We start from the raw sequence: 27,853 nt of genomic DNA, 5'->3' as shown, positions 1-27,853 counted from the left end.
GCAGGATTCAATTCTTTACAGCTGTAGGGCTGACACCCCTGTTTTCTTGCTGGTTATTGGCCAGGGGTCAATCTCAGCTCCTAGAGGCTGCCCTCAGGTCCTTCTTCAAAGCCAACAGGATAATCTCTCCCAAGCTTCAAATCTCTCCCTTTAGGAAGAGCTTAGTCCCTTTTAAAGCCTCACCTGATTCGTTCAGGCCCATCCAGGATGATATCCCTTTTGATTAATTCAAATTCAACTGATCAGAGAACTTAACTCCATCTGAAAAGTCCCTTCAGCTTTACCATATAACGTAACCTAATCATGGGAATGAAATCTCATCTATTCACAATCCTGCCCACACTCACAGGGGAGGGGATTACACAAGGTGTGTACACCAGGGGGCGAGATCCTGGGTGCAATCTCTCAATACTGCCTGCCACACTTCCCTTTTCTATTTGAAATCCTCATCAGTTTAACCACCAATTCCAGAAATTTTGCATTTTTTATGGCTCTGGCTACATACTGGAATTTTGAAAAGCGTTTGAATGTTGGCATTTTTCTCTTGTTTGCACACCCACAATGGCCAAAGGGCACAAAAGGGAGATGGAAGAGATTTTGAAATGTTCATGCTCATTTTAAGAATCCCTTTGGACAAATTGGATCTATATTTTGAAAAGTAGACACTAACTGTTCATCACCACTGGTCATCACAACCCCAGTGAATTTAATAGCCATATAACTGAATGTCATCCCTAAGTTGCTTCTAAGGCATATTTTGGAGATTTCTGGTCAAGACATGCTGTGACTTTACATAGTAATAGTAGCTAAAATAATAGCAATGTATGTTAAATATACATAAAACTAGATAAGTATCTTTGTGATAGAAAACTAAAACTTATAGCATAAGGGGAGGCTGAAGCCATGGGATGGGTTCCAAGGCTGGAAACAGGTGGTGGTGGTAGTTGGGAGCTTGACTCCCAAAAGATAATAGGGATCACAAGTGTCCTGCAAATGGAGAGGTGCCATAACCGGGCTCACAGCCTGAAACGAAGGGTCAAATAGGGTTCAACCATCTGTGAACAGAGGCTTTAAAAAGTTTTGGGTGCCATCCTGGATGGTGGTCTACATTGAGCTGCTACCTTGGGATTGGGAGAGGCAAGCTAGGCACACCTTCCGTTCTGTACAGGCATAATAGCCACCCAGGGCTTTAAGAGCATTAACAGTTTATTATCACAGGGCAAGGGAATTAGTGGAAAACAGAGCACTCACAGCAGTAGACGAGCTTTTGAAGGTTTATAACTTGCCTGTGGAAAGTAGAGAAAGAGAATCACCACGTATTCCATTGCAGTTGATGCCCATTCAGAAACCTCATGCTGCCTCCAGGGTAATTCCAATTGTAGACAGGAGTGCAAAATACATAGTCTGTAACAAAACACAGAGCTGTCAACTTAGCACTGGAAATAGAAGTACTTCTTACAGTTGTTGAAAAACTGCAGTCCCAGTAGTTAGAACTGTTTAGAGTTGACAGGAGGATAATTGGAGAATGGAAACATTTGGAAGGTGGTTCTCTCTTGAAAGAGCCCTGTACCAGGAGTCATAAGACCTGAGACCTAGTCCTGACTGCTACTAATTTGTGATCACAAAGGACTGTCACCAACCAGCTACACCATGCACTTAACCTTTCTGAGACTCAGCTTCCTTATTTGGAAAAGTATGGTGGGGGAACTTGAAAAATTCTAAGATTCCTTCCAACTTCCGGAATATGATGCTTCCATAGTCTGTGGCTATATATAGAAGGAGAAAAATATTTGTAAACACATGCTAAGTGGAAAAATACAGAAAATTGATTGACTTTTTGATACTCTGTATTTTAATATTTTGTCTTTTGCCTCACTACTTTGACCCCAGGTTTAAGGGAAACTGAGAAAAAGCAACCTTTCCAAGACATATAAAATCAAACATTTCTCAGCCAACAATTATTTTTGGAAAGGCCATAACTCCTGCATTAGTTTCATCCACAGCTATACTATCCTCACATTCTAAGAAGACTTGATCACCTGTCACACATGCCTTTGGACAAGTTCATAAAATGCAATAAAAATGATTATTATTTAAGATCCAGGCAGAAACCAGAGTGGGAAAGGACAATGTAAAAAAAAAGAAAGTTATTTTGATGATACTTTCAAAATGATCTTATGAGAACCAGATGTGATTTCCCACCAGCCCTGACTTATTCCTAGAATATATTGCTAGGTGATAAACTGATAACTGAAATGAACGTCGATGGTGCCAAAACATATACAAATATACCAAGGTAAAAATTCTATAGTAAAATAGAGCAGTTTATTGCTAGATACTACAAAAGGCTTAAGTGTTTATTTAAAATTCTAGTTTTGACAGTTTTATGAGTCTAAACACTTCACACGAGAATACCTGAGGAGGGGGAGGCTCATCGGATCTGTGTATTCACCTTTTCAAAGTCATCCTTGTTACCTTTCCCCATCCTCTGCCAAGTTACACACTTTCTTCCTTCTGCGCATTTTAATGAAACCCTTCTGCTGGCACTGTCAGAAATAATGACAGTGTTTATTAGAGGGAATGGCAAACTTGTCAAAATGATACTACAATGAGAACGCTTAACTGGGTGAATCACTGTCAATATCACATGGATTCATTCATTCACTCATTGCTGATGTGAAAACTCTCAAGGATCATCGATACAAAAGATAGTAGGATTAATGCTTGGAGTTTGTTCACAATCCTTTACGATCTATGAATAAGGCCCAGGGGTTAGTGAATTTCTGTTTTGCAGCTAGGCAAACACTATCAGTTCAGAAACACTGGTCAACTTTGAACCTAAAGAGAAGTGAGTATCTGATGACAGAATGGACGTCAACCCTCCTCATGGAGAGGGAAGACTTCTCCAAAAGGAACGCTGATTGCTTCCTCTTTTTGCTGCACTCAAGTTTGCTTTAGTTGAGCACGGCAACATCATCCATGTGTTTTTCTAAACAACTGCTCCTCACAACTTTTTATAATATCTTGAATTCATTGATAAAAGAGTCTGAAATGCAGTCAGTATTTTAAAATTGTTCTATTCCTCGAAAATTCACCCAAAGAAGAGTGTAAAATTGGTGCAACTTTCAGAAGAGTAATTAGCACCATCTATAAAATTTCAAATTCACGTACCTTCCAGCCCAGCAGTTCCACTGTTGATCCTTTGCAAAGAGTTCATTAATATATATGTACAAAGATGTCCATATAGAATTCACTCAGCAAACACTTGCTGTGTCACGTGCTATTCAAGGCTCTTGAGATAAAGCAGTGAGCTTATGAGACAAAGACTTGCCCTAGTAGAGGTTACGTGCTGGTGGAAGGAGACAGACAGTAGCCAATACACATAATGAATAGGAAAATTACGTAGAGGCTAGAAAGTGGTAAGGCTATGAATAACATAAAGTGAGGTCAGGAGTACAGGTTAAGGTTTTAATAAGGGTGGTGAGGGGTAGACCTTGGTGAGGTGACATTTGAGCAAAGACCTAAGGAGGTGAGGGAATTCACTAGGCATATATGAAAAACTTGAAGCAACTAAAGTATCCATCCATAGAGAACGTTAAAATGCGATACAGCCATTCAGTAGAGTAATACTATTCAACCATTAAGAAGAATGAGGTAATCAGTGTTCTAGATCAGATGCTCAGGCGAGAGACTGAGGCAGAGATTAGTGTGCTGGAGTTTTGCGGTGAAGGGCTCTCAGGAGCAAGCCAGCCTTGCCAGACAGTGACGGATTGCAAAGCAGCGCTGGGCAAGGAAGAAGTCGAACTGCAATGCAGCTGCCTCAGAGGCCTTGCCTATCCCACAGGGAACTTGGGCTTTGGGGTGCCTCTTCAGAGATGTCCCCCATTAATGCACAGGGCCAGGCTTTTGTATCACCAACTCCTGCATTGCCCAGTCATTATAGTAGAGTCTTGGGGAAACTGACTCCCTTTGGTGAAGTGCACTTCGGAGGGACGCATTCAGCTGAGAGCTGTCAGCAGACAACACTCCAAGCAGTGGGAGAATGAGCATGGTGCTCCCTGGGCAGCATACCAGCCTCCACCCGTGTCTGCGTGTGCTGAGACGTCCACTGCACTGTCGTGAAGTGGAAAAAGCCAGGTCCAGAACACTTAGATGTAGTAGATGCTTTTTTAAAATTTTTCCTGAAAGGAATCAAAAGAAACAAATTAAAGTTGTTCTTTTTAGCGGGAAATGGGGGAGTGGGAGCGGGAAGGAGGGCAGGACCACTTTAAGTCTTCTGAGAACTTTGAGCGTTCTTTTGGAAGTGTCTCTTATATCACAGCAAATATAATAAAATGCATCCACGTCTGTCATTAAATATATAATTTATATATAATCATGTAAGAGTTGAATTTACTTGAAGTATAATTGATGAGTTGACCTAATATTACATTTTGAATACATAAAAAAAATATTAATTTCTATTTTGCAAATTTTCTTTTTTATCTTTTAGAATCAATAATTTTTTTCAGGTCCTAAATATTTCCATAAGCCCTTATAAGCTCATAGACTCTATTGTCTATTATGTCAGTGGAACCTGCCTAGGGAGAAAGAGTCTGGTCCACCTTTTCTGTTTCTATACATTTTTTTTTTTTGACCAAGATTAGCCCTGAGCTAACTACTGCCAATCCTCCTCCTTTTTGCTGAGGAAGGCTGGCCCCTGAGCTAACATCCATGCCCATCTTCCTCTACTTTATATGTGGGATGCCTACCACAGCATGGCGTGCCAAGCGGTGCCATGTCTGCACCCGGGATCTGAACCGGTGAGCCCTGGGCCACCGAGAAGCAGAACATGCAAACTTAACTCCTGTGCCACCAGGCCAGCCTCTGTTTCTATACTCTTTGAATTTGCTAATATTATAAATATTATTATTTTAAAAATCAACCAGATCTATCAGGGAAGTGAGATTATGGGATTTTTTTTTTTAAAGATTCTTTTTTTGTGTGTGTGGAAGATTAGCCCTGAGCTAACCTGAGCTAACATCCACCACCAATCCTCCTCTTTTTTTTTGCTGAGGAAGATTGGCCCTGAGCTAACATCTGTGCCCATCTTCCTCTATTTTATATGTGAGATGCCTACCAAGATCCTTTTTTTTTAAATTTTTTTTGTTATTTTTTTAATTGCAGTAACATTGGATTATACCAATATATAGCTTTCAGATGTACATCATAATGTATTTTGAATTCTGTGTAGATTACATCATGTTCACCACCCAAAAACTAATTATAGTCCATCCCCTCACGTGTGAGCCTAATCACCCCTTTTGCCTTCCCCCCTTCTCCTATGGTAACTGCCAATCCAATCTCCATTGCTTTGTGTATGTTTGTCGTGGTTTTTATCTTCTACTTATGAGTGAGATCATACAGTATTTGACTTTCTCCCTCTGACTTATTTCACTCAGCATAATACCCTCAAGGTCCATCCATGTTGTCACAAATGGCTGGATTTCATCATTTCTTATGGCTGAGTGGTATTCTATTGAGTATGTATACCACATCTTCTTTATCCATTCGTCCCTTGATGGGCACCTAGGTTGCTTCCAAGTCTTGGCTATTGTGTATAATGCTGCAATGAACATAGGAGTACGTGTATCTTTATGCCTTTGTGTTTTCAAGTTCTTTGGATAAATACCCAGCAGTGGGATTGCTGGATCTTATGGTAGATCTATTCTTAATATTCTGAGGATACTCCATACTGCCTTCCATAGTGGCTGCACCAGTTTGCACTCCCACCAGCAGTGTATGAGGGTTCCCTTCTCTCCACATCCTCTCCAACACTTGTTGTTTTCTGTCTTGTTAATTATAGCCATTCTGACCGGAGTGCGGTGATATCTCATTGTAGTTTTGATTTGCATTTCCCTGATAGCTAATGATGTTGAACACGTTTTCATGTGCCTGTTGGCCATCTGTATGTCTTCTTTGGAGAGATCTCTGTTCAGATCTTTTGCCCATTTTTTAATTGGGTTGTTGGTTTTCTTGGTGTTGAGATGTATGAGTTCTTTGTATATTTTGGATATTAACCCCCTGTCTGATATATGGTTTGCAAATATCTTCTCCCAATTGTTAGGTTGTCTTTTCGTTTTGCTGATGGTTTCCTTTGCTGTGCAGAAGACTTTTAGTTTGATGTAGTCCCATTTGTTCATTTTTTCTTTTGTTTCCCTTGCCCAGTCAGACATGGTACTTGAAAATATGCTGCTAAGACCGATGTCAAAGAGTGTACTGCCTATGTTTTCTTCTAGAAGTTTCATGGTTTCGGGTCTTACGTTCAAGTCTTTAATCCATTTTGAGTTGATTTTTGTGCATGGTGTAAGATAATGGTCTACTTTCATTCTTTTGCATGTGGCTGTCCAGTTTTCCCAACACCATTTATTGAAGAGACTCTCCTTTCTCCATCGTATGCTCTTGGCTCCCTTGTCGAATATTAGGTGTCCATAAATGTGTGGGTTTATTTCTGGGCTCTCAGTTCTTTTCCATTGACCTGTGTGTCTGTTTTTATGCCAGTACCATGCTATTTTGGTTACTATAGCTTTGTAGTATATTTTGAAATCAGGGGGTGTGATACCTCCAGCTTTGTTCTTTTTTCTCAGGAATCCTTTGGCTATTCAGGGTCTTTTGTTGTTCCATATAAATTTTAGGGTTCTTTGTTCTATTTCTGTGAAAAATGTTGCTGGAACTTTGATAGGGATTGTGTTGAATCTATAGATTGCTTTAGGAAGTATGAACATTTTAACGATGTTAATTCTTCCAATCCAAGAGCACAGAATATCTTTCCATTTCTTTGTTTCTTCTTCGATTTCTTTCAACAGTTTTATAGTTTTCAGTGTACAGATCTTTCACCTCTTTGGTTAAGTTTATTCCTAGGTATTTTATTCTTTTTGTTGCAACTGTAAATGGGATTGTATTCTTAATTTCTCTTTCTGCTACTTGGTTGTTAGTGTATAGAAATGCAACCGATTTTTGTATGTTGATTTTGTATCCTGCTGCTTGACTGTATTCATTTATTGTTTCCATAAGGTTTTTAGTGGATTCTTTAGGGTTTTCTATATATAAAATCATGTCATCTGCAAAGAGTGACAGTTTCACTTCTTCTTTTCCAATATGGATCCCTTTTATTTCTTTTTTTGCCTGATTGCTCAGGCTAGGACTTCCAATATTATGTTAAATGAGTGGTGACAGTGGGCATCCTTGTCTGGTTCCTGTTCTTAGAGAGATAGCTTTCAGTTTTTCTCTATTGAGAATGATATTTGCTGTGAGTTTGTCATATATGGCCTTTATTATGTTGAGGTATTTTCCTTCTATACAATTTTATTTAGAGTTTTTATCATAAATGGATGCTGTATCTTGTCAAATGCTTTCTCTGCATCTATTGAGATGATCCTGTGATTTTTATTCTTCATTTTGTTAATGTGGTGTATCACGTTGATAGATTTGAGAATGTTGAACCATCCCTGCATCCCTGGAATGAAACCCACTTGGTCATGATGTATGATCTCTTTAATGTATTGTTGTATTCGATCTGCTAGTATTTTGTTGAGGATTTTTGCATTGATGTTCATCAGTGATATTGGCCTGTAATTTTCTTTTTTTGTGTTGTCCTTGTCAGGTTTTGGTATTAGGATAATGTTGGCTTCATAGAAGGAGTTAGGAAGCCTCCCCTCCTCTTCAATTTTTTGGAAGAGTTTGAGAAGGATAGGTATTAAGTCTAGGTAGAATTCACCAGGGAAGCCATCTGGTCCTGGACTTTTATTTTTGGGGAGGTTTTTGATTGCTGTTTCAATGTCCTTACTGGTGATTGGTCTATTCAAGTTTTCTACTTCTTCTTGGTCCAGTTTTGGAAGGTTGTATGTTTCTAAGAATTTGTCCATTTCTTCTACATTATCCAATTTGTTTGCATATAGCTTTTCATAGTATTCTCTTATTATCTTTTGTATTTCTGGGGTGTCCGTTGTAATCTGTCCTCTTTCACTTCTGATTTTATTTATTTGAGCCTTTGCTCTTTTTTTCTTGGTGAGTCTAGCTAAAGGTTTGTCAATTTTTTTAATCTTTTCAAAGAACCAGCTCTTGGTTTCATTAATTTTTTCTATTGTTGTTTTAGTCTCTATTTCGTTTATTTCTGCTCTGATTTTTATTATTTCCTTCCTTCTGCTGATTTTGGGCTTTGTTTGTTCTTCTTTTTCCAGTACCTTTAGATGCACTTTTAGATTGTTTATTTAGGATTTTTCTTGTTTGTTGAGGTAGGCCTGAATTGCTATAAACTTCTCTCTTAGAACCGCTTTTGCTGTATCCCACAGATTTTGGCATGTTGTATTTTCATTTTCATTTGTCTCCAGGAATTTTTAAATTTCTCCTTTGATTTCTTCATTGAGCTGGTCGTTGTTCAGTAGCATTTTGCTTAATCTCGACATTTTTGTGGTTTTTCTGGTTTTCTCCCTGTAGTTTATTTCTAGTTTCATACCATTGTGGTCAGAAAAGATACATGGTATTGTTTCAGTCTTCTTAAATTTATTGAGACTTGTTTCGTGGCCTAATATGTGATCAGTCCTGGAGAATGTTCCATGTGCATTTGAAAAGAATGTGTATTCTGTGGGTTTTGGATGGAATGTTCTGTATATATCTACTAAGTCCATCTGGTCTAATGTGTCCTTTAAGGCCAGTGTTTCCTTATTGATCTTCTGTTTGGATGATGTATCCATTGCTGTAAGTGGAGTGTTAAAGTCCTCTACTATTATTGTGTTACTGTCTATTTCTCCTTTTATACCTGTTAATAATTGCTTTATATATTTAGGAGCTCCTATGTTGGGTGCATAGATAATTGCAAGTGTTATATGCTCTTGTTGGATTATTCCCTTTATCATTATGTAGTGCCCTTCTTTGTGTCTTGTTACAGTTTTTGTTTTAAAGTCTATTTTGTCTGATATAAGGATTGTTACCACAGCTTTCTTTTCATTACTATTTGAATGGAATATCTTTTTCCATCCCTTCACTTTCAGTTTGTGAGTGTCTTTAGGTCTGAAGTGTGTCTCTTGTATGCAGCATATACATAGATCTTGTTTTTTTATCCACTTGGCTACTCTGTGGCATTTGATTGGAGCATTTAGTCCATTGATGTTTAAATAGCTATTGATAAATATGTATTTATTGCCATTTTGTTACTTTTTTTCCTGGGTGTTTTAGTAGTTCTTCTCTGTTCCTTTCTTTTTCTTTTGCTCTCTTCCCTTGTGGTTTGATGGCTTGCACACTTCCCAAACCCCTGGAGCGTACCCTGACGCTGCACTGCAGAGGCCCCCACCTCTCCACCAATGCCCCCCACAGTTCACCTGGTCCTCACACAGGACCTGCGCTACAGAGGCAGACACATTCACCTGCCTGTAGAGGATTAAGGCACCTTGTCAATGCAGTCTGAAAAATAGCCTGAGGGCTTGCTATTGAATGGGGCCAGTCCCTAGGGCAGGCTACCTACCCTGGCTGAACTGGATAAAATCTGTGCTCTAGTGGGTGTGGCAGACCCCTGTGCTAACAGGCCAAGGGAAGAACCTCAATATCACCCACCGGGGTCTGTGTCAGCACACCTGGACCAGGTCAGAACAATGGCCCCCACTAATGTCAGTCTCTGGAGAGGTCCCTTTTCTCACCAAGATGCCACCACAGCCCACCAGGTGAGTCTCATTTCACCAAAGGACTGTCAGCCTTCTCTCTGGTAATTTTAGGTTGCTGCACTGAGATTGTGCATGGGCCCTTTAAGACCCGGGTCTTTTTAGCTTTCAGCCGATAGCTTTTCTGGGGGTGTCCTAGCTGCAGTTAATAGCCATTGAAGCCAGACAGTAAGACCCCCATCTCAGTTGGGCTGAGTCTGAAGTATGCTTATAGCAGTATCAGCCCCCGCTCCGGACCTCACTCCTCCAGGGAGGGCTGCGTACCTTAGGGTGGCTCCCGCCTGGCCAGCTGAGAAGCTCTGCTGCTCCCAAACATGGGTTTTTTTCCTCTCCAGCAGGAATTTTTCTGCCTTTTCTGCCTTAGTCAGGACTGTCCCTTGTTGTGTGGGTTCTTTTTATCCAATTTTCAGTTCTCTATCCAGGTTAATTTTTCCAAAAATAGTTGTATTCTGGTTGTGTTCGTGGGAGGAGATGAATTCAGAGTCTGCTTACGCCGCCATCTTGGCAAGATCCCTAAGATTCTTTTTTATATATCCATTTTTTAAAAACAAAAATGAAGAAAGAAAGGAAATGAAGAAGGAAAGGTTATGTTAAAAATTAAAGCAATCTAAAAGGGGGACCCCTCTGAGTGAGTTAGCTGGTGCCCCAGTTAGGAGTCCTTTACCATATGAGACAGCTAGAAAGTATGGTAGAGCTACCTAATCATCCAGGGTGCTGCCCAGAACTGCTCTTGCTCCACTAAGTTACCACTCCGTCAGAGAGACCCTCCCACAAATGATTTTCATCTTTCAGAAAGAAGGGAGCCCTCCCTTCAATGGGATTTTGGTCTTGGTGGAACTCACAAGAAGAGGCTTGGTGAAATCACAGTGCTTTTTGAGAAAAAAATTACACTGGAGGTATAAGATAGCACAGTGTCTTAGGATGGATCTGTGCCCCACAGCACAGAGATGATCCTAAAAACATCAAGCTATGTCAACCCAAGGCATGGCTAGCAGGGGTAGGATTAGAGAAGGTTTCACTGCAGTGACCTTCCTTCACCTTGCTGTTTGGTCAAGGTAGGGTAAGTCAACCTAATTTTAGCATAAACCAGTCTTTTAAAAATGAGGAAGGTCCTGATCAAGGATTTGATTTCCAAGGAGTTATAGAAATGAGACTAAATTGACATTTAATCAACTATAAATCACATATAAAACTTTCTTAATATGACATAGTGATTGAGTGTGTGAGTTCTAGAGTCAGAAGGACTGGGCTTGAATCCTGCCTCTGCCACTTATTGGCTTTGGGACCTTGGGCAAGGGATTTCACATCACCAGGTCTCAGTTTCCTCAGTTGTGAAATGGGTATAATAATATCCCTTACTTCATAATGAGAAGATTATATGAGATAATTTACTGTACTAAAAACATTTAGTCCAGTGCCTGGGACATAGTAAGTGCTCAGTAAATGTGAAAGCCAGTACCAAGGCTTTCACGTATTTCTCTTCAGTGACCTTATAAAACCCTAGGAGATAGATGTTATAACCTTCCTTTCAGAGAAAACACAAGAGCAGAGACTCAGAGAGGTTAAGTAATTCGTCAAGATTGCACAGCTAATAAATAGTGGAACCAAAATTCCTTCAGAAGGCTCCTGAATCCTAAGTTTAGAGTTTTCCACTAGAGTATATGTGATAAATTAAACACTAGCCAGGCCAGCCCCAGTGGCCTAGTGGTTAAGTTCAGCTCACTCCACTTCAGCGGTCTGGGTTTGATTCCCAGGCACAGACCTACACTGCTCTGTTAGAGGTCATTCTGTGCTGGTGGCCCACATACTAAAAAAAATAGAAGAAGACTGGCATGGGTGTTAGCTCAGGGCGAATCTTCCTCAGCAAAGAAAATAAATAAACACCAGCCAGTCATTCAACATTTGTCTTAAAATGATGCAGTATCACAGCATTTATACAACATTCTTGTCTTTGTAATACTCACCTTCTTTTTACTGTAATAAGTCAAAAGTTAAAGGATATTCCATCTTTAGAACTATGGAATTTGGAGGAGTTTTACTTCTTTGAGGATGGTTAGGGTTCATCCTGACATGTGAAGGAATGAATCTGTGAACTATACCCTATGGTATTATTCATATTTGTTGTTTTTCTCTGTTATTGGTAGAACCCAGTCAATATCTCTGAGAATGAATCACTCCCACTCAAAAGGCAACAATGACCCCATTTTATTACTTCCTTATTCTGGGCACTAGATGTCACACTAAGTAAAGTTTTAAAAGTTATTCTTCAAAGTAGGGTGTGGCATAGAGTCTAAACCTTAGCTGTGGAAAACCATAGCTTTGTGTTTCTAGTAGAATGCAGTAAAGATGTACTTTCACTAACAAAAGAATTCACAAAAGAGAATTGTTAAGCAGAAAATATAACTGGAGAAACCTTAAGTATGTGCAATTCTTTGTATATCACTTATACCTCAGTAAAGCTATTAATGTGTGTGTGTGCGTGTGTGTGTGTGTAGTTGGAGTTGCAGCCTATTGTCATGTCTGTTAAACAGACACTTCCCATTTATATGCACATAAAAGTGGTATTTTCTTCCAGAAACAACGTAATTTTCCTAGAGGCAGCTTTTGCATACATGTCCATGATCATTTGTGTTCTGAGATGGTGAGAGGCTGTTCTTCTCTGGGAAGAGAATCAGACATCCCTCAGCTGCACGGGGTGTAGAAGGGGAAAGAGGAGATAATGACAGTGAGGTTCATGAAACCCTGAGTGGTCTCAGAGAAGGATGTGGAACCATCTTTCTCGTATGGCTTATGCAGAGTAGATGTGGCAGATGCCTCCCAGCCCTCTCAAACTCGTTTATTCCTTGATTGGAGCCCTCAGAAATCTAGATGAGGATCTTAGCTGAGGTTGGGATGTACATTATTTCCTTTTGGAAAACATGTTTTTAAAAGATGGCAAGGAATATGGGCTCGGTGTATAAATAAGTTAGATGATTATATCCTAACTTAAATATGTTACTGAAACTCCAGTAAGTTTCCATCGAAATGCTTGGAATTCGTTGGAAGCGAGAGAGAATTAATTCAAGACTTAGCTTTAGCAGTTCCAGTGCATCTTTTTTTTTTCCGAATAACTCAATAAAGAATCTGAACTGTGTCTAATGATCTGCACATGAATATGGACATATTTCTGTATGCAATTAGTGTCGTAAATGTTATAAATATAAATTAAGTTTCATTGTTTTCTAGATAGTGTATAATGACAGGTGATTCTCACTGGACATAATTAGCCTTATGTCTATTTGGTAAATATCAGTGCCCTGATTATGTTAAGATTGCTCTGATAAGAGGGGCCCTTCACCGGCTTGCTTCTACACACCCTGCCTCTGCATGTCCAGAAACCCTGCGGGGCTGCCCAGGCCGCACGAGGAGAGGCGTCATAACAACCTTGGTCCTAGCAGCATCAGGACCAGCCACCTTGGCAAGTTCCTGCTCTGAGTTGGGAGAGTGCCACAGCCACACCTGGGGGCGTTCTCCTTGAACTCCCGCAAGGAAGTCCTTTTACTTCACAGGAGGAAGCGCAGGCTCAGAGAGGTTTAAACAGCAACAGCAGCGGAAACAAAAGGAAGTCTGAGGCTCTCAAAATCTTCACGGGCGTCTCATCCCATGGTCAGTCTTAAAGAAGGACGTTTTCTGGTCTACAGGAAGTGCAGTGCAAGGGCGGCATCCAGACTCACCCCCTGAGAGCCCCCCCAAGACCCTCCAAGTCAGCACTAAATAAAACCAACACAGATGCCACCCACAGGGCCCCAGCGTGTGCTCCCCACTTCACCCTCAGCATGGATCCGGGAGATTGTATGGCTAACCCACTTTACAGACAAGGAAACCAAAGTCAAAAAATTTACCTGAGGTCCCACTGAATGGGGTTTTTCTCCTTGTTTGAAGATTCCAGGCTGCATTTTCTTTTGCTTGTTTTCCAAAATAAAAGTCGTGACTTCGGAAAAAAAAAAAAAGAGATTGCTCTGATAAGTAAAGTTACAACTGATAAAATACTGCTATTTGGGTTTGGGATTCATCCATGTCTTTCTCTTATTTGGGAGATGGACAACTGGTAATTTTAACATGCCTTCTGCGACTAGGTGCTTCTCTTTGGCTCTCAATCCTGCCATGATGTGGGACTTTTTTCCCCACATATTAATATTGCTACTGCCTTTGGTTTTAACAACCTGAAGTTGCCCAGGTCCCTAGTGAAATCTTTCATTTTCTCCCTGATTGCTAAGGGGGAGATGAGTACCATGAGGATGGCAGCTCATGCTATTTCTCCTTCAAGAACTCAAACAGCACTGAGGACCGTTAATTTTTACTTTCAGTTTGGGAAATCTGAGAGAGGCTATTATAGCTCATCATGGGGGCCTCTACAGAGAAAAAAAAAACTCTCCAAAATAAAATGTAGGCAAGACTATTTCTCTATCAGGCCAAGGGTGGTCTCTGTGTGTTGGGGTGGAGGTGGGGGTGCAGGAATGAGAAGGTTGACTCTGTATTGAATACCCACTGTGCTGGGCTCTGGGGAGTATGGGTATTGTCCCCGCTCAGAGGGAGTAAAACCAGTGCCCTTCACCTGGCTGACCACTGTTGTAGCTTGTGTTTGGACTGTACTGTTTAAGACAACTGTCAGAGCTGTTGGATGCCCTTCCTGGTTTTCCCACTGACTTGTCTTTTGAGTTTGACACATCAGCTCCAGACTCTGCGCTCTGCATGCTAAAGGAATGACCAACTTTGAAAGAGTATGTTGAGGCTCGACTGATTTCAGTTCAACGAATAGTCATGGAGCACCCGCAATGGGCTAGGCCTGCAAGGAATCAAAAAAATGAATGATGCAAAGGTGCTTTGAGCAGCTTAGAAAAGAGTAAAGAGGATCAGACAAGGACACTATTCACAGATAATGTCTTGGGTTTGACACCCCAGGTTGCTAGTTAGATGGTGTGAGAAGCAAAAGGGAATAATAAAATATCTGGGAGCTCTTTACATATGTTTATTTCATTGCTGCTCACAACAACCCAATGAAGAAACTGAGTCACTGACGGGTCAGGTAACTTCTCCAAAGTCACCTGACTAGGCAGTGGTGAAGCTGAGCTCAGATTGGAACCACACTGTGGAAGTTCTGTTAACCGCCACACTTTCTCCCAGTCAGGATATACACCTACAGCTGACAACAGCTCTGGAAGATGAGCGATTGAATTGTATCTATGAACCGCATTTTTATTTCCTGACAGGTCATGGATTGACAGCAGTCAAGGAAAAAGCAGGGGCCACCCTGCGGATTCATAGTGTAAATTCCAGCTCTTCTGAAGGGGCCCAAACTGATACCGAAAATGGAGTCCCTCAAAGTGAGTAATATATTTACTTTGGGGGTTTCTTGGACTTGGGCTATGTTACACTATGTGCACAAATAGAAGATTGTCAAGTTTAGGTCAGCACAGTGAACTCTAAAAGGGTTTTTTCTCTTTAGTAGCAGATGCAGCCACAGATGAGAGCCCCGCGGAAAGCCCACCTGCTTCTCCTTCCTCAGGGTCTCGGGGCGTGCTGTCAGCCATCACCAGCGTGGTTCAAAACACAGTAAGTCATCAGCTGCTTCCTCTGTTTTCCCTGGTGTCTTCCAGTGCCTTCTTTTGATATCTCTATGTACCAGTGACCTAGATACATCAGAGACGAGGTGGCTGTGCTCACCACTTGGGATCGTGGTTTTGTTACGCTTTCTCCTACAGAGTAGGCGTAACCTTGGAACTAAAATAATAAGGGTGAAATGAAATATATATTATGTTTAAAAGAAAGGAGCTGCTTAGAAGGAACATTTTTCAGTCTAATGAGGCAGTGTCCTTTCCAATTGCTGAAAGGACAGCCTCCGGCTGTGGGGAGAAAGAGTTCTTTTTTAGAGCTGGGACAGCTGTTTTTCCTAAGATGGTCTGTGTCTCTTAACCTTCAATTTGAAAAATTATAAAGCCATTCAAACAAAAAAAAAATACCAGTAAGGAATCAGAAACAACATCCCAGAGATGTTTCTAAAGTGTTTCCAGGTAACTAAGACCAACATTCTTTCCCATCCCTACTTCCCAATTCCCACTCTGCCCCTTCCTTGAATAATCCTAAATACTGCCCTGGCCCCCCCACCCCCAGCCCCTGCCTGCCTCTTAAAGAGGCTTGTTATTGGCAACAAAACACCGATGAATAATGAAAAAAGGGGGAGGGGCCGGCCCCATGGCCGAGAGTGGTTAAGGCCGAGTGGTTAAGTTCATGCGCTCCACTTCTGCCGCCCAGGGTTTCGCTGGTTCGGATCCTGGGTGCGGACATGGCACTGCTCATCAGGCCATGCTGAGGTGGCGTCCCACATGCCACAACCAGAAGGACCCACAACTAAAGCTACATAACTATGTACCAGGGGGCTTTGGGGAGAAAAAGGAAAAATAAAATCTTTTAAAAAAAAAAAAGAAAAAAGGGGGAGGCACCCCAACTGAGATGAGGCAGCTAGCTGATCTTCAGGAAGAAAAAATTTATCTTCTGCTACATAAAACCAATTAACTAGTTTTTCTAGAAATATGGTTCATCCAATTTATTCATTCATGCATTATAACAAAAAAGGTGATTAGCTCTCACTACGTGCCAGGACTATACTAGATGTTGGGCATATGCTGACAAGCCAGAGGGCATAATATCCTGAAAGACAGAGACAACTCCACTGGCAAATACAGTGTAATGTGGGAAGAAGAAGGATCTGTGGACACACATATCGGGGTATCTTACCCAGACTTTGGGGTCAGGGCATGCCAGAAATAGGAAATGATGGCTCCTCTCCTTGCCACTTAAAGACCTCTGGGCTAAGTAGGATGAAGGAGGAGCAGCAAGTATGTTTTAGAAGTCAAGCAGCAATACAAGTCTAGTGTGCCCACAGGGGAGTTTGTAGGGTTCAGATGGGAGGGAGCTCTTTCAACATCTCTGGTTTCGGAAATGAATGCGTGGTCTCCCTGGGCTGCAACGCAGGGCACTCTGAGTTTGTCTTCAGCATCCTCGCATCCCTTTCTATGTTCTCTCCAACCTTCTGGTCCTCCCTTTTCCCAAGCTCCAGACATGCCCACCAGGTATTCCCTTACTCAAAGTCCTTATGTCCTTTCTTCTCCTATTTTATTCTCCACTGAAGTAATCCCTCACAGGATGTTAGGAGAAAATAAATCAAATTATGCAAAAGTGCGATAACTGATATTCCATTGTCCACCCAAAGTATGTGTATTTTAAAATCTGTTTTATGGTGTATTATTGATTGGCTTCCAAATCTGAACACAAAGTCTAAATGTCCAAGGTGGAAATGGCTAATGAATTATACTAATTCAGTGAAATCAAATATTCCTATATGAAGATCGGAAAGTGAATATAGGCAATAATATAAAATATAACATATGAATTCGTGTAAGGTGGGAAAAAACACGGGTGTGTGCATATTGTAACTGGAATTGTGTATTTGAATGTATGTACAGAAGAGGCTTCAAAGCAACGTCAGCAGTTCTGTTTATATGAGTGCTTTATGTGAGGACGTCTTAGTTGTTTTCATCTTTTTGTTTTAAAGGAAAACAAAGGGATTTGCAGGAGGAGAACTGTGTGATAGAACCGTTTCTAAAGCTCGTAGTATATGGAAATCAACTTGTCTTATTTCATGAAGATACTAATTATAGGCGGTTATTTCGACTTTCTGAAAGTGTGCAAGAACCAGCTGAAACAGCCTGAGGGTCCTATACTCCAGGGCCCTCGATTAAAGAATTCCCCAAATTGGCAAGAGTAGTTGACATTTTAATAGACTGCTCCAAATAGTTCTGTTACATTTTAATAGACTACTCCAAATAATTCTGTTAAAATTTTTTCAGGCAAAAACAGCAAAATTGGGTCACCCATTAATTTTATGTCCTAGATACATATCTATTTGTACACACAGAGCCAGTAAAACTAATCCCACGTATGCTTTGGTTTTTCCTAAGCATCCTTTTTTAATAACATTGTATGTCCCACAAATTATGTGGCATATGCTCTTCCAAGGAAAAGAAAATAGGATTACATGGATGATAAATCTCCAGATGAGATAAATATCGTGACTTTATATTGATTTTAATATTTGAAGATAGCGCCATCTAGGAGTTGCTGACTGCTACGAAACAGCAAAACATGAAAATCTAATTTCATGCAATTACCTCATGTGTAGGGTAAAAGTGTCTTAACGGGAGGTCTCGATGCTCTGGAATTCATCGGCAAGAAAACCATGAACGTCCTTGCAGAGAGCGACCCAGGCTTTAAGCGCACCAAGACACTCATGGAGAGAACTGTGTCCTTGTCTCAGGTGGGGTTATATACTTTTGCAATTTTTTCTTTCAGTCAATAAAGTTAATACATTTTTATTAGGTATTTTAAAGCACATGACACAAAATAGTAGAGAGTGAAAATTGAGTTTCTAAATCACTTCTTTCTTCCGCCACTTAGTTCCTCATGGGAAGCAACCACTGTTAACAGCTCCTTATGGATTCTGTCAGAATTATCATAGAGCTATAGATATAGGTAACCATACATATATACGTATGTATATACACATATGCACATATATATGTATATACTTTTTCAACCAAATGGTAGCATATTAACCACACTCTTTTGTACCTTGCTTTATTCACTTAATAATTTCTTGAAGTTTGTTCCATTTATGCCATTTGTCTTACTCCATTTGGGCTGCTATAACAGAATACCATAGACGGCGTGGCTTGTAAACAACAAACATTTATTTCTCATAGTTCTGGAGACTGGGAAGTCCAAGATCAAGGTGCCGGCAGATTCAGTGTCTAGTGAGGACCCGCTTCCTGGTTCATAGATAACCATCTTTTGCCCATGCCCTCACGTGGTGGAAGGGAGCTCTCTGGGGCATCTTTTATAAGGGCACTAATCCCATTCATGAGGGCTCCACCCTCAGAATCTGATCGCCTTTCAAAGGCCCCACCTTCAAATACCGTTACACTGGGGAGTAGGTTTCAATATGTGAATTTGGGGGGGACACAGCATTCAGTCCGTAGTCCCATTGCATATATTCCAGCTCTACCACTTTCTAGCTGCATGACCTTGAGCAGGTTACTTAACCTTTCTGTGCCTCGGTTTACTCATCTGTACACCGGGAGTAACATCAATACTGATGTTTTGTTTTGAGATTACTGATAGCTCTGTTGAGAGAATTAAATGAGTTGGAATAGAACCTGACTCATAGTGAGCACTCAGGAAGGGTAGGTGTTGTTGTCATTATTATGTATCAGTATAATAGGCAGAAATGTTATCTCATTGAAATTTTGATTTATATTTCCCTTACTCTGTGCAAAGATGGGCTTCTCCTCTCATACTTCCAGCTTTAAGGTTTTCCAACCCTCCTTGAAAAATACAATATGAAGAGTTTAATCTATGTTTTGCTTACTTACAGTAGTGAAGAAAATTAAAAATAATATTTATCTTATTTTCCAAATAGAAAACTCTAATATTGAACTTGCTCTTTCAGATGGGACATGCCGAGCTCATATCCCTCAGTGCAAGAAGGCCCTTTGTCCCCTTCCTCCTTAAGAGTCCGATACACCAGGTCTCGCTGTGCCCTACTGAAATCAGGATCAGCTGAGGTAGCAGCGGATTTTGTAAATTTCACAGGCAAGACAAACATAGCTTCTCATGCCTGGGTCCTGGGAAGCCATGAGGGAGCTGTCACTGACAACATGTGAGTGGCAGTTCCTGAAAAGCTTTTCTTTTAAGCTATTTCTTCCTCTCTTCCAGAATAATCCGCACATAACCACTCTGATATTACAGCCCAGGCGTGGTCATCTACACCATCACCATACTGATCTTTAAAAAAGAAAACAGATTTGTGTTAATCAGATAATTAATACTAGATGTTGTAAAAAGAAAAAAAAACCAACAACAACAAAACCCAACCCTCAAGTATTAATGTGGCTTAGAACAAAAAAGATTTACCTTTTGCTTCTATAGTGTGAATGTTCCTGTTCAGGGGCCCCTGCTGGGCAGCTCTCTTCTGAGCCCACATCTTGTGGCTCTGCCATCCTGAAAACCTTTACTTTCAGCCTCATAGAAAGGGGAAGGAAATATGCAGAGGGCCATATGGGACAATTTAGGACTAACCCTGGAAGTGGCATATGTCACTATTACCCTCATTCCTTTGGCCAAAACTCTCATATAGTTCACCGAATTCAACTCAGGCAGGCTGAGAAACACAGTTCAGTTGTGTGTGTAGAAGGAAAAGGATATTTGGTGAGCACATAGGAGTATTTTTGCCACAAGATTATGTATATATTTATAAATTATATAGATACATGTACATACATGAAAACATATATGAATTTTTCATTCATTCATTCATTCATTCGTTCATTCATTCATTACAGAAATATATGTCTATATAAATTTGATTCTAGTTAAGAAGGTGGTAACGTGGGGGGAAGTGTGACCAAGTGCAGAAACTGGCTAACTCTATTGGCTTCTTTGGCTTAAGTTTACACACGTGTAAAATGAAGAATTGGACCTGGTCAGTTTCCCAGATTACTGTAGTTTTTGTGCCACTTTCACAATTTTTATCAGATTTGCGTTCAATCTACTGCTAAAAAGTAAGTAGCAATGCTCAGAGAAATGTGTCATCCAAGAATCCACACTGGCCATGTGCGGTGTTTGTTCTACTTACACGTCTGAAACACATGGGGAAAGTGTGCTACACAACATTCTGGGGCACACTTGAGCCTTGCACTTGCAATCCACTTGGCTGGCTTAAGCTGGATCTCCACAACACTACTGACCTTAACCTCCCTCCAAACGGTAATTTTTCATTCATTCATTTGTTCATTCATTCATTCCACAAATGCGTTTTGAATGTCCACTATGTGCCAGACACTGTTCCAAGATCTTGAGATACATCAGTAGCCAAAATGGATAAAAATCCCTGTCCTTAAGGAGATTTCATTCCAGTGAGGAGAGAGAAACAATAATCAACATTATCTAGTATTTTAGAAGATGATGAGTGCTGTGGAAAAAAAGAGAAACTAGAGCAGGAAGAGCATAATCAGGAGTGTGGGAGTGAGGGGCAGGTTAAGTATTAAATTGGATTGTGAGGGGGTGGCCTCATGGAGATGATGACATTTGAGCAAATATTTGAAGGAGATGAGGGGCCTGACCATGCGAAAATCTGAGTACAGCACATTCCATGCAGAAAGAGCAGCTTGTGCAAAGGCCCTGAGGCAGGAGTATCTGGTATGAACAAGGAGCAGCAGGGATGGTACGTGGTGGAAGAGGAGTGAGCCAGGATGAGAGTTGTTCAAGATGGGGCCAGAGAGGTAATGGGGAGCAGGTGATGGCAGATCATCGAGGGCATTTGTAAGGACCTTGGGTTTTACTGTTAGTGAAATGAGGAAACCATTGCAGCATTTTGAAAAGAGGAATGACGAGATCTCGCTTTGAAAGGATCAGCCTCATTACTGTGTTGAAAATAGACTGGGTAGCAGGGAGGGCCACAGGCAGGGAAACCAGTTAGCGTGTGTATCAGGGTGCGTCCTCCCAGAAGCAGATGCCAAGTGGGCTTAAGCACGTGAAGATTTTATTAGGGGAAATGCCTGAGTGGGAGAAAGTGGGCAGGGGATACCCGGGAAGGCTGGCAGGGCCATCAGGCCAATATGCAAGTCTGACCCCAGTGAAGGTGAGGGGGAGAGAAGGTAGGGTGGAAGCATCCTAGACTGCTGTGCTCTCTAAGGAAAGTTGGGCAAAGCCACGGAAGGGTCCTCCAGCCAAAGTCCGCTGACAAAGGAGCTCCTGTCTCCCGGGAACAGGTCTGCCCTAGTGTCCCTGCTGCTCCGGTGACGAGTAGGGACAGGTCGTGGGAGGCCTGACCTCCAGGTCAGTGAGGGATTTCAAAGTGCAGCACCTGGGCCTTCGGTCATTTATGCTCTGCTCTCACAGCCACCTCGGGAGGCCACTGCCGTTACCTAAACAAGAGGGAACGGTGGCTCAGAGGCGCGTGCAGCCATGAAGGTAGCGGCGAACGCTGATTCTGGGTATAGTTAGAAGGTCGATCCAGGTTTCCGGAGGGATGGAATGTGGGGTATGAGATAAAAGGAGGAGGCAGGGATGACCCCGAAGTTTTTGGCCTGAGCAGCTGGAAGGATGACCCGGCCATCGACTGAGATAGAGGAGTCTGCTGTGTTTTTCCTAATCCGCACTAAATAACTATAGAAATCAGAAATGTTCGTCCACGCACTCCCTAAATTTCTCCCGTATTCTATCCCAGTGGTACCCGGACACCTGAATAACGCGGAGACACGGTGCTTCTCCGGTCCCATGGGTCTAAGTCTCAGAGCTGCCCGTCCGCTAGGAAGTCTTCAGGCCAGAATCACTCCGTGCTGTTTAAAACCATCTTTTCTTTTCCAGAGGGAAAATAGAGCCAACACCCTGTGTCAAGCCAGTCCTTCTTTAGGCAACTTTAATTTCACTTTCCATTTCCTGAGTGAATCCTGATCATTCCAGAGTGACACTTCCCCTTTCCCTTCCAATTCGTGCCTTTTCCTCTCTATTCCAAAGTACAGATTTAGAGATGGAAGTTGGTGTAGAGAAAGGAAGCAATTTCCATGTCACTTTGTTATTTTCTTTTACCACCACCAAGCCAGTGAGACCAGTGGGGGTGGTCGGGTTTTATTGTAAGTTGAAAATTCCCAGTGATGATTTGCTGGGGTTGTCTTGAAAACTTTAGAATTCAGAGCTTGTACTTATTTCGTCTTAAAGACAGGCAGGAGGGCGAATTCTGTCTGCGGTCCAGTGGGTTTTTGGCTGATAACCTGAAGAACCCAAAAGGAGAATGAGGTTGATTGTTTTATTGACACAATAAAAACCAGAATCTGTTCTTCCATGACCTTCCCGTTGTGACCTTGTGGTGGCCAGTGTATTTATGGTGCTCTTCAAGCTATTAAAGAACCCTATAAACTTAATGCCCAGTAAATTTGATTTAGGAATCCAATAAAAGAGGTTTAGAATCAAAGACAGCGAGGATAGGAAATTGGGAGTAACTGGTGGACATGTGTGTATTTTGTTGTCTTTTTATTATTCACTGAAAAAAATAACTGGAGAAAAATTATCCACCTGGAGAGAAACTCGGTTCACAGTCATACTTCTTGAGACCAATCTAGGAATTGATAAGCTAACATTCTTATTTATATTCACTACCTGGTGAAGAAAACATTAGGAGTTTACATTTTACTAATTTTTTCATCAAAGATTTTAATAACCACACATATAAAATTTTTTAAATAGTATAATTCATATTAAATCAGATCAGCTTACTACTGCTTTGAAGTCTGCTTGGGCGCAGAAGTTGCAATTAATCCTGTCACAGTAGATTAAGTTTTCCAAGTGTACATAAAATTTGTGCGTTATAGAAAGTTTGGACATTTTAGAAAACAAGAAAATTAATCACACACGACAAACACTTTAGTGGAAACCACTGTTAAGCGTTTGTTGTGCTTCTTTCCAATTCTGTTCCTGGGCATAGAATTTTTGCTTTGTTTTGTCATGTATAAAATGAACACACAAAAAAGTGGAATATTGCGTAAAAATTATCAGTCAAATAAATTTTTTTTTTAGAAATTCCAAAGTGACTAAAACCTGCCCTTCTCAAATGTAAAGTCAGTCCTCGTGTGCTACCCTTCCGTCTTACGCAGGCAGTGGGGCTTTCAAGCGTACATCTAGTGCACAAACACTGTGTGTTTCTGCAGATGTTGAGGGAAGCCAAAGAGAAAGAGAAGCAGAGACTGGCGCAGCAGCTCACGGCCGAGAGGACTGCGCACTATGGGATGCTGTTTGATGAGTACCAAGGTTTGTCACACCTGGAAGCCCTGGAAATTCTGTCCAATGAAAGTGAAAGCAAGGTACGTCTGCGCTGGGTGTTGGAAATAGCATGTCCACTAATATGCTTTTTTAAACATGAAAGAAACTGGAAAATCTTCATTAAAATATCGCATTTTTAGAGCTTCATAATTATTGTGCTAAGGTCACAAATACTGTACAGCCTGATGACCCCCTCATGCTCCATATTATGTCCTCTCTGTCCTGCGCCAAGCTCTTACCCCTCCCCAGCCCCAAGAGGGCCAGCACGAGGAGAGTCATCACTACCCCCCCTCATGGTGCAGAAGGCTGCTCAGAAACTCTGCTGTCAGGCTCCTGGCCCTGTGCCTCCCTTTGCTGACGTAGTACCAGGTCAGAGATGCCCTACAGGCCACATCTTCATTCCTACCCAGTGAAAACAAAGCAGCTGATGTTTTTTTCAGACTGTAGGGTTCTAATATATTTAGCTTTATGGGTTATATAGTTATTTTTCTCCCATTTCTTAGAAAGCCTGGGTCACAAAGGGCAGGGTTATCTCACCGGGCGTTCAAGTTCTATTTGGGAATGCTCCTGAACAGAAACCTGGGAATTACCTAACAACCCTGCACGTTCGCACTCCCCACTGTGATCTCGAGAAACAAAACATGAAGAGCAGAAATCATCAGGGTTTGGGGATTTCTATTTTAAGAATCTACGTGGTGAGTGTGTGTGTGTCTTTATTTAGCAAACACAGAGTCACTGTTCTAAGCACTTTAAAACTGTTAACTTATTTAATTGTATATGGCAATTTTGTGTGGATGTCAGGCTGACTGTACTCAGGGCTGTTTTTCCAACGGAGGCCACAGGACAATACCCTCTGAACCTCCTGTGAGAGGCTCTAGGCCATCCAAGTGACATTCACTGGGGAGAGGCAGGTCCTCAGACAGGAAGTTGACCTTGGAAGTGAGCCTTAGAATGGAAAAATGATTTTTTGTTGTTGTTGTTGTTGAGGAAGATTGGCCTTAAGCTAACATCTGTGACAATCTTCCTCTATTTTGTATGTGGGACACCGCCACTGCGTGGCTTGATGAGGGGTGTGTATGTCCGTGCCCAGGATCTGAACCTGTGAACCCCAGGCCACTTAAGCAGAGTGTGTGAACTTAACCACTATGCCACTGGGCTGGACCCTAGAAAAGTGATTTTTGACTCTCTCTAGGCCATGCCTTCTTATATTTGGACTTTGAGGAGATTGAGACATTCTTGATGCCCACCTCATCAGGGACAGATGACCTCTGCCATATAGGCAACCAAGAGCCACACAGGATGGAGACACACACACAGCACACACCCAAGATTATCAAGTTCTATATTACTATCTATATTTATTCCCTTTTCTGTTTATCTGTGAGCCATCATTGACAGTCTTATGGTTAAACTGTTAAAGGATAATTTTTTTCAAAAGCAAAATCATGACTCAGATACAAAATGAACATGAATTAAAGAATTTATTTAGCTCATTAATTAAATGAAGGAATGAGACAGATGTTATAACCAGTTCAAAGGGAAAGTCAAAGCGTAAATTTATATGGAGTAAGGCAATTTGAGATGAAAGTACGAATGGACACAACCTGGCTTTTCCACAGGAGGGGAAATGGTCCCTCCACTGGACAAAAGTCATTCTCATGTCTATGGACAAGAATCATTTCACGCTGCTATCAGCCAGCTACAATTTATATAGTTGTAAAATTGCTCCCATGAAAGCAGAATCTGAAAATCTGGTAAGTTGCTCTCTAGAAAATACAGTTTTCTACTCAAGCATGAATTTTTCCCTATAAAAGCTGGATTTAGGGTCAGACATCATATTATCAAATACCACTCAATAGCTGTACGATTTTGGACCTGTCTTGCCTCAATTGCCTTATCTATGAAATGAGAATAATAATAAAACCTACTTCATAGGATTATTAAAAGAATTAAATGAGACAATTCATGTGAAACCAGTCGCAGCATACCTAGTACATAATAAGCTCTCAATAAATGTTAGCTGCCATTTTATGCATGTGTACATATATGCATATATAATGTGGGTGACATTTTATTTTTATATGCATTTTTATGTTATATGTATATATTTGTTATTATTATTAAAAACTATTGCAGGGCAGCATGGCCCCTGGAAGTTATGGTGGTAGAGAGAGATTCTACTCTGGCCAGTTCCATCACAGGTCTCAGCTGTGAAACAGCCCCAGGCCCCTAAGCAAAGAGCCCCAAGGGACTGATGTTGCTGGAAAGGAGGCTTGGTCCCTGGAGGGTGCATTTCCCTCTGTTGGCACACTGCTCCCACAAGCGCTGCTTTCTTCCTCCAGCCTGGAGATTTTTGTAGTATTCATAGTAAGGAATGCAGAATTTTTTCTTGGCTTAGTAATGATGGTTACTGGATGCTATAATAAACAGTCCTAAAATGTCTGAGTCAAAACTGGTAAGAGTTATTATCCTCACTCCTAGAACAGCCCAAGATGGGGGCGCCTGGTCAGCAGGCAGCTTTCCTGCCTTTAGGGAGCCAGGAGCCAGGCTCTGTCCATCTTGTGGCTTCACTAGACCCAGCCTAAAGTTCACAGGCCTCTGGCAAGAATACAAATGGAGATCCATACTGGGGTTGTGAGATTCAGCAAATAAAATTACAGGGTGACTAGTTAAATTTTAACTTTAGATAAATGGTGAATACTGTTTTAGTATAAATAGGTCACATGCAATATTTGGGACACAGACTTACACTAAGAAAATATTCATTGTTTATCTGGAATTTAAATTTAACTAGACTTTTTTTTTTTTTTTTGGTGAGGAAGATTCACCCTGAGCTAACATCTGGGCTAATCTTCCTCTATTTTTTGATGTGGGATGCCTCCACAGCATGGCCTGATGAGTGGTGTAGGTCCACGCCTGGGATCCGAACCCACAAACCTGAGCTGCCAAAGTGGAGCACGTGGAACTTTAACTTTAACTTCCGCCATGGGGCCAGACCCAAGACATCCTATATTTTACCAGGCAACCTACGCATACCAAATATTTAAAAGTTAAAGGACTTGTGAAACCAATTGTTAAAGAAAATATATTTTGTCAGCCTACCTTGACAAATATACTTTCATAATGACCTAGAAAGCAGGGTTCCCATTTAGAATTCTCAAACTCCTCAAATTTCCACACCACCCTCCTGCCTGCTCTCCTCCCGTTGTCTCCAGCTGTCTCTCGCCTCAGGGAGCCTCATGTGTACAGGTGAGGAAGCCCTGGTTCAAGCGCCATTGACACCCCTGCAGACAGCCACCTCTTGGCCATCCCTTGGGGTTGGGGTGCACACTCTGATGGATGGTCTCCCTGTAAGGAGCGCAGCTGAGGAAGGGGTTCACACAGGCCATGGAAAGGAACTTTCAGTCACCTGGAGAGTGCTCTAGAAGGGGGAGTGTGGACTCTGGTGGGCACGTCCCTTTGGCCCTGTGACCTCCGCTGTATCCAAGTCTAAAGTATTGGGTTTCACCGTCCTCTAGAGCCTTATTGTCTTCTTATCCCATCAGCATAAGGAGAGAGAGTGTAGAGGGGACGCTCCCATTTTTTAAAAGTCTTGGTTTGGAAATGATACACGTCACCTCTGCTGACATTCCATTGGCTAAAACTTAGACACGTTGTATGGAAATATCAGGAATTATTATCATTACTTTTCTAATAGATTGATTCCAGGATGGCAATAGGCATGGCAAAGTGGTGTTCTGTAAATCTTAAGGAGAAACTAATAATTTTGCCATTATAGTCAATAGTTAATAAAAATAGTAAACAAGAATCGTCAAAATGGCCCCCCACACCGCCTTTCAGGGAAAAGATTTACAAGGCAGACTGTCCACCCCATGTCCTCGACAACACTTAGCACAATTCCAAGCATATAGTCAGCATTCCACAAATATTTATTGAGGAGCGCATGATTATTTATTATTTATTGTTGGATTGAAGTAAGGACTCGATGCACTTCACCTTGGCAGAATGGAATGAACTAGGAGGAAGCAAAAGAGATGCTATAGGAGAAAGATGCCGACAAAAGAGTCCTTAGTTAAAACGAACCCTTCCCAGGGGATGCCAAAAACGTAAAACCCCAGTGCATTCCCTCCTGGAGGATGGCTACCCTCCGGAAGACACAGGGAAATCAAAATGTTCCACATGTGTATATATGTTTTCACTGAGTGTTGTACTCAAGCACATTTATTCAACAATTACCTTTTTTATTCAGT

The 27,853-nt window shown here is 41.3% G+C and overlaps 1 protein-coding gene across 3 annotated transcripts in view; it reads left to right on the top strand.

Annotated features, from left to right (window-relative positions):
• The window catches only part of FAM114A1 (family with sequence similarity 114 member A1), a 72,465-nt gene that overhangs the window by 23,092 nt on the left and 21,520 nt on the right, over nt 1–27,853 (top strand). For 2 of the 3 annotated variants that reach the window (XM_046656935.1, XM_046656933.1), the window contains exons 4-7: nt 14,942–15,055; nt 15,178–15,284; nt 17,911–18,045; nt 23,492–23,644. In XM_046656935.1, coding sequence (XP_046512891.1) covers nt 14,942–15,055; nt 15,178–15,284; nt 17,911–18,045; nt 23,492–23,644 — 509 coding nt within the window. The remainder of the gene's footprint in view (nt 1–14,941; nt 15,056–15,177; nt 15,285–17,910; nt 18,046–23,491; nt 23,645–27,853) is intronic. The other variant, XM_046656934.1, reaches the window with a different exon arrangement.

The sequence above is a fragment of the Equus quagga genome, chromosome 3, assembly GCF_021613505.1.
Source record: "Equus quagga isolate Etosha38 chromosome 3, UCLA_HA_Equagga_1.0, whole genome shotgun sequence".
NCBI lineage: Eukaryota > Metazoa > Chordata > Mammalia > Perissodactyla > Equidae > Equus > Equus quagga.
Note: the sequence above shows the minus strand (reverse complement) of the source record. Positions and strands in the feature narration are given on the sequence as shown.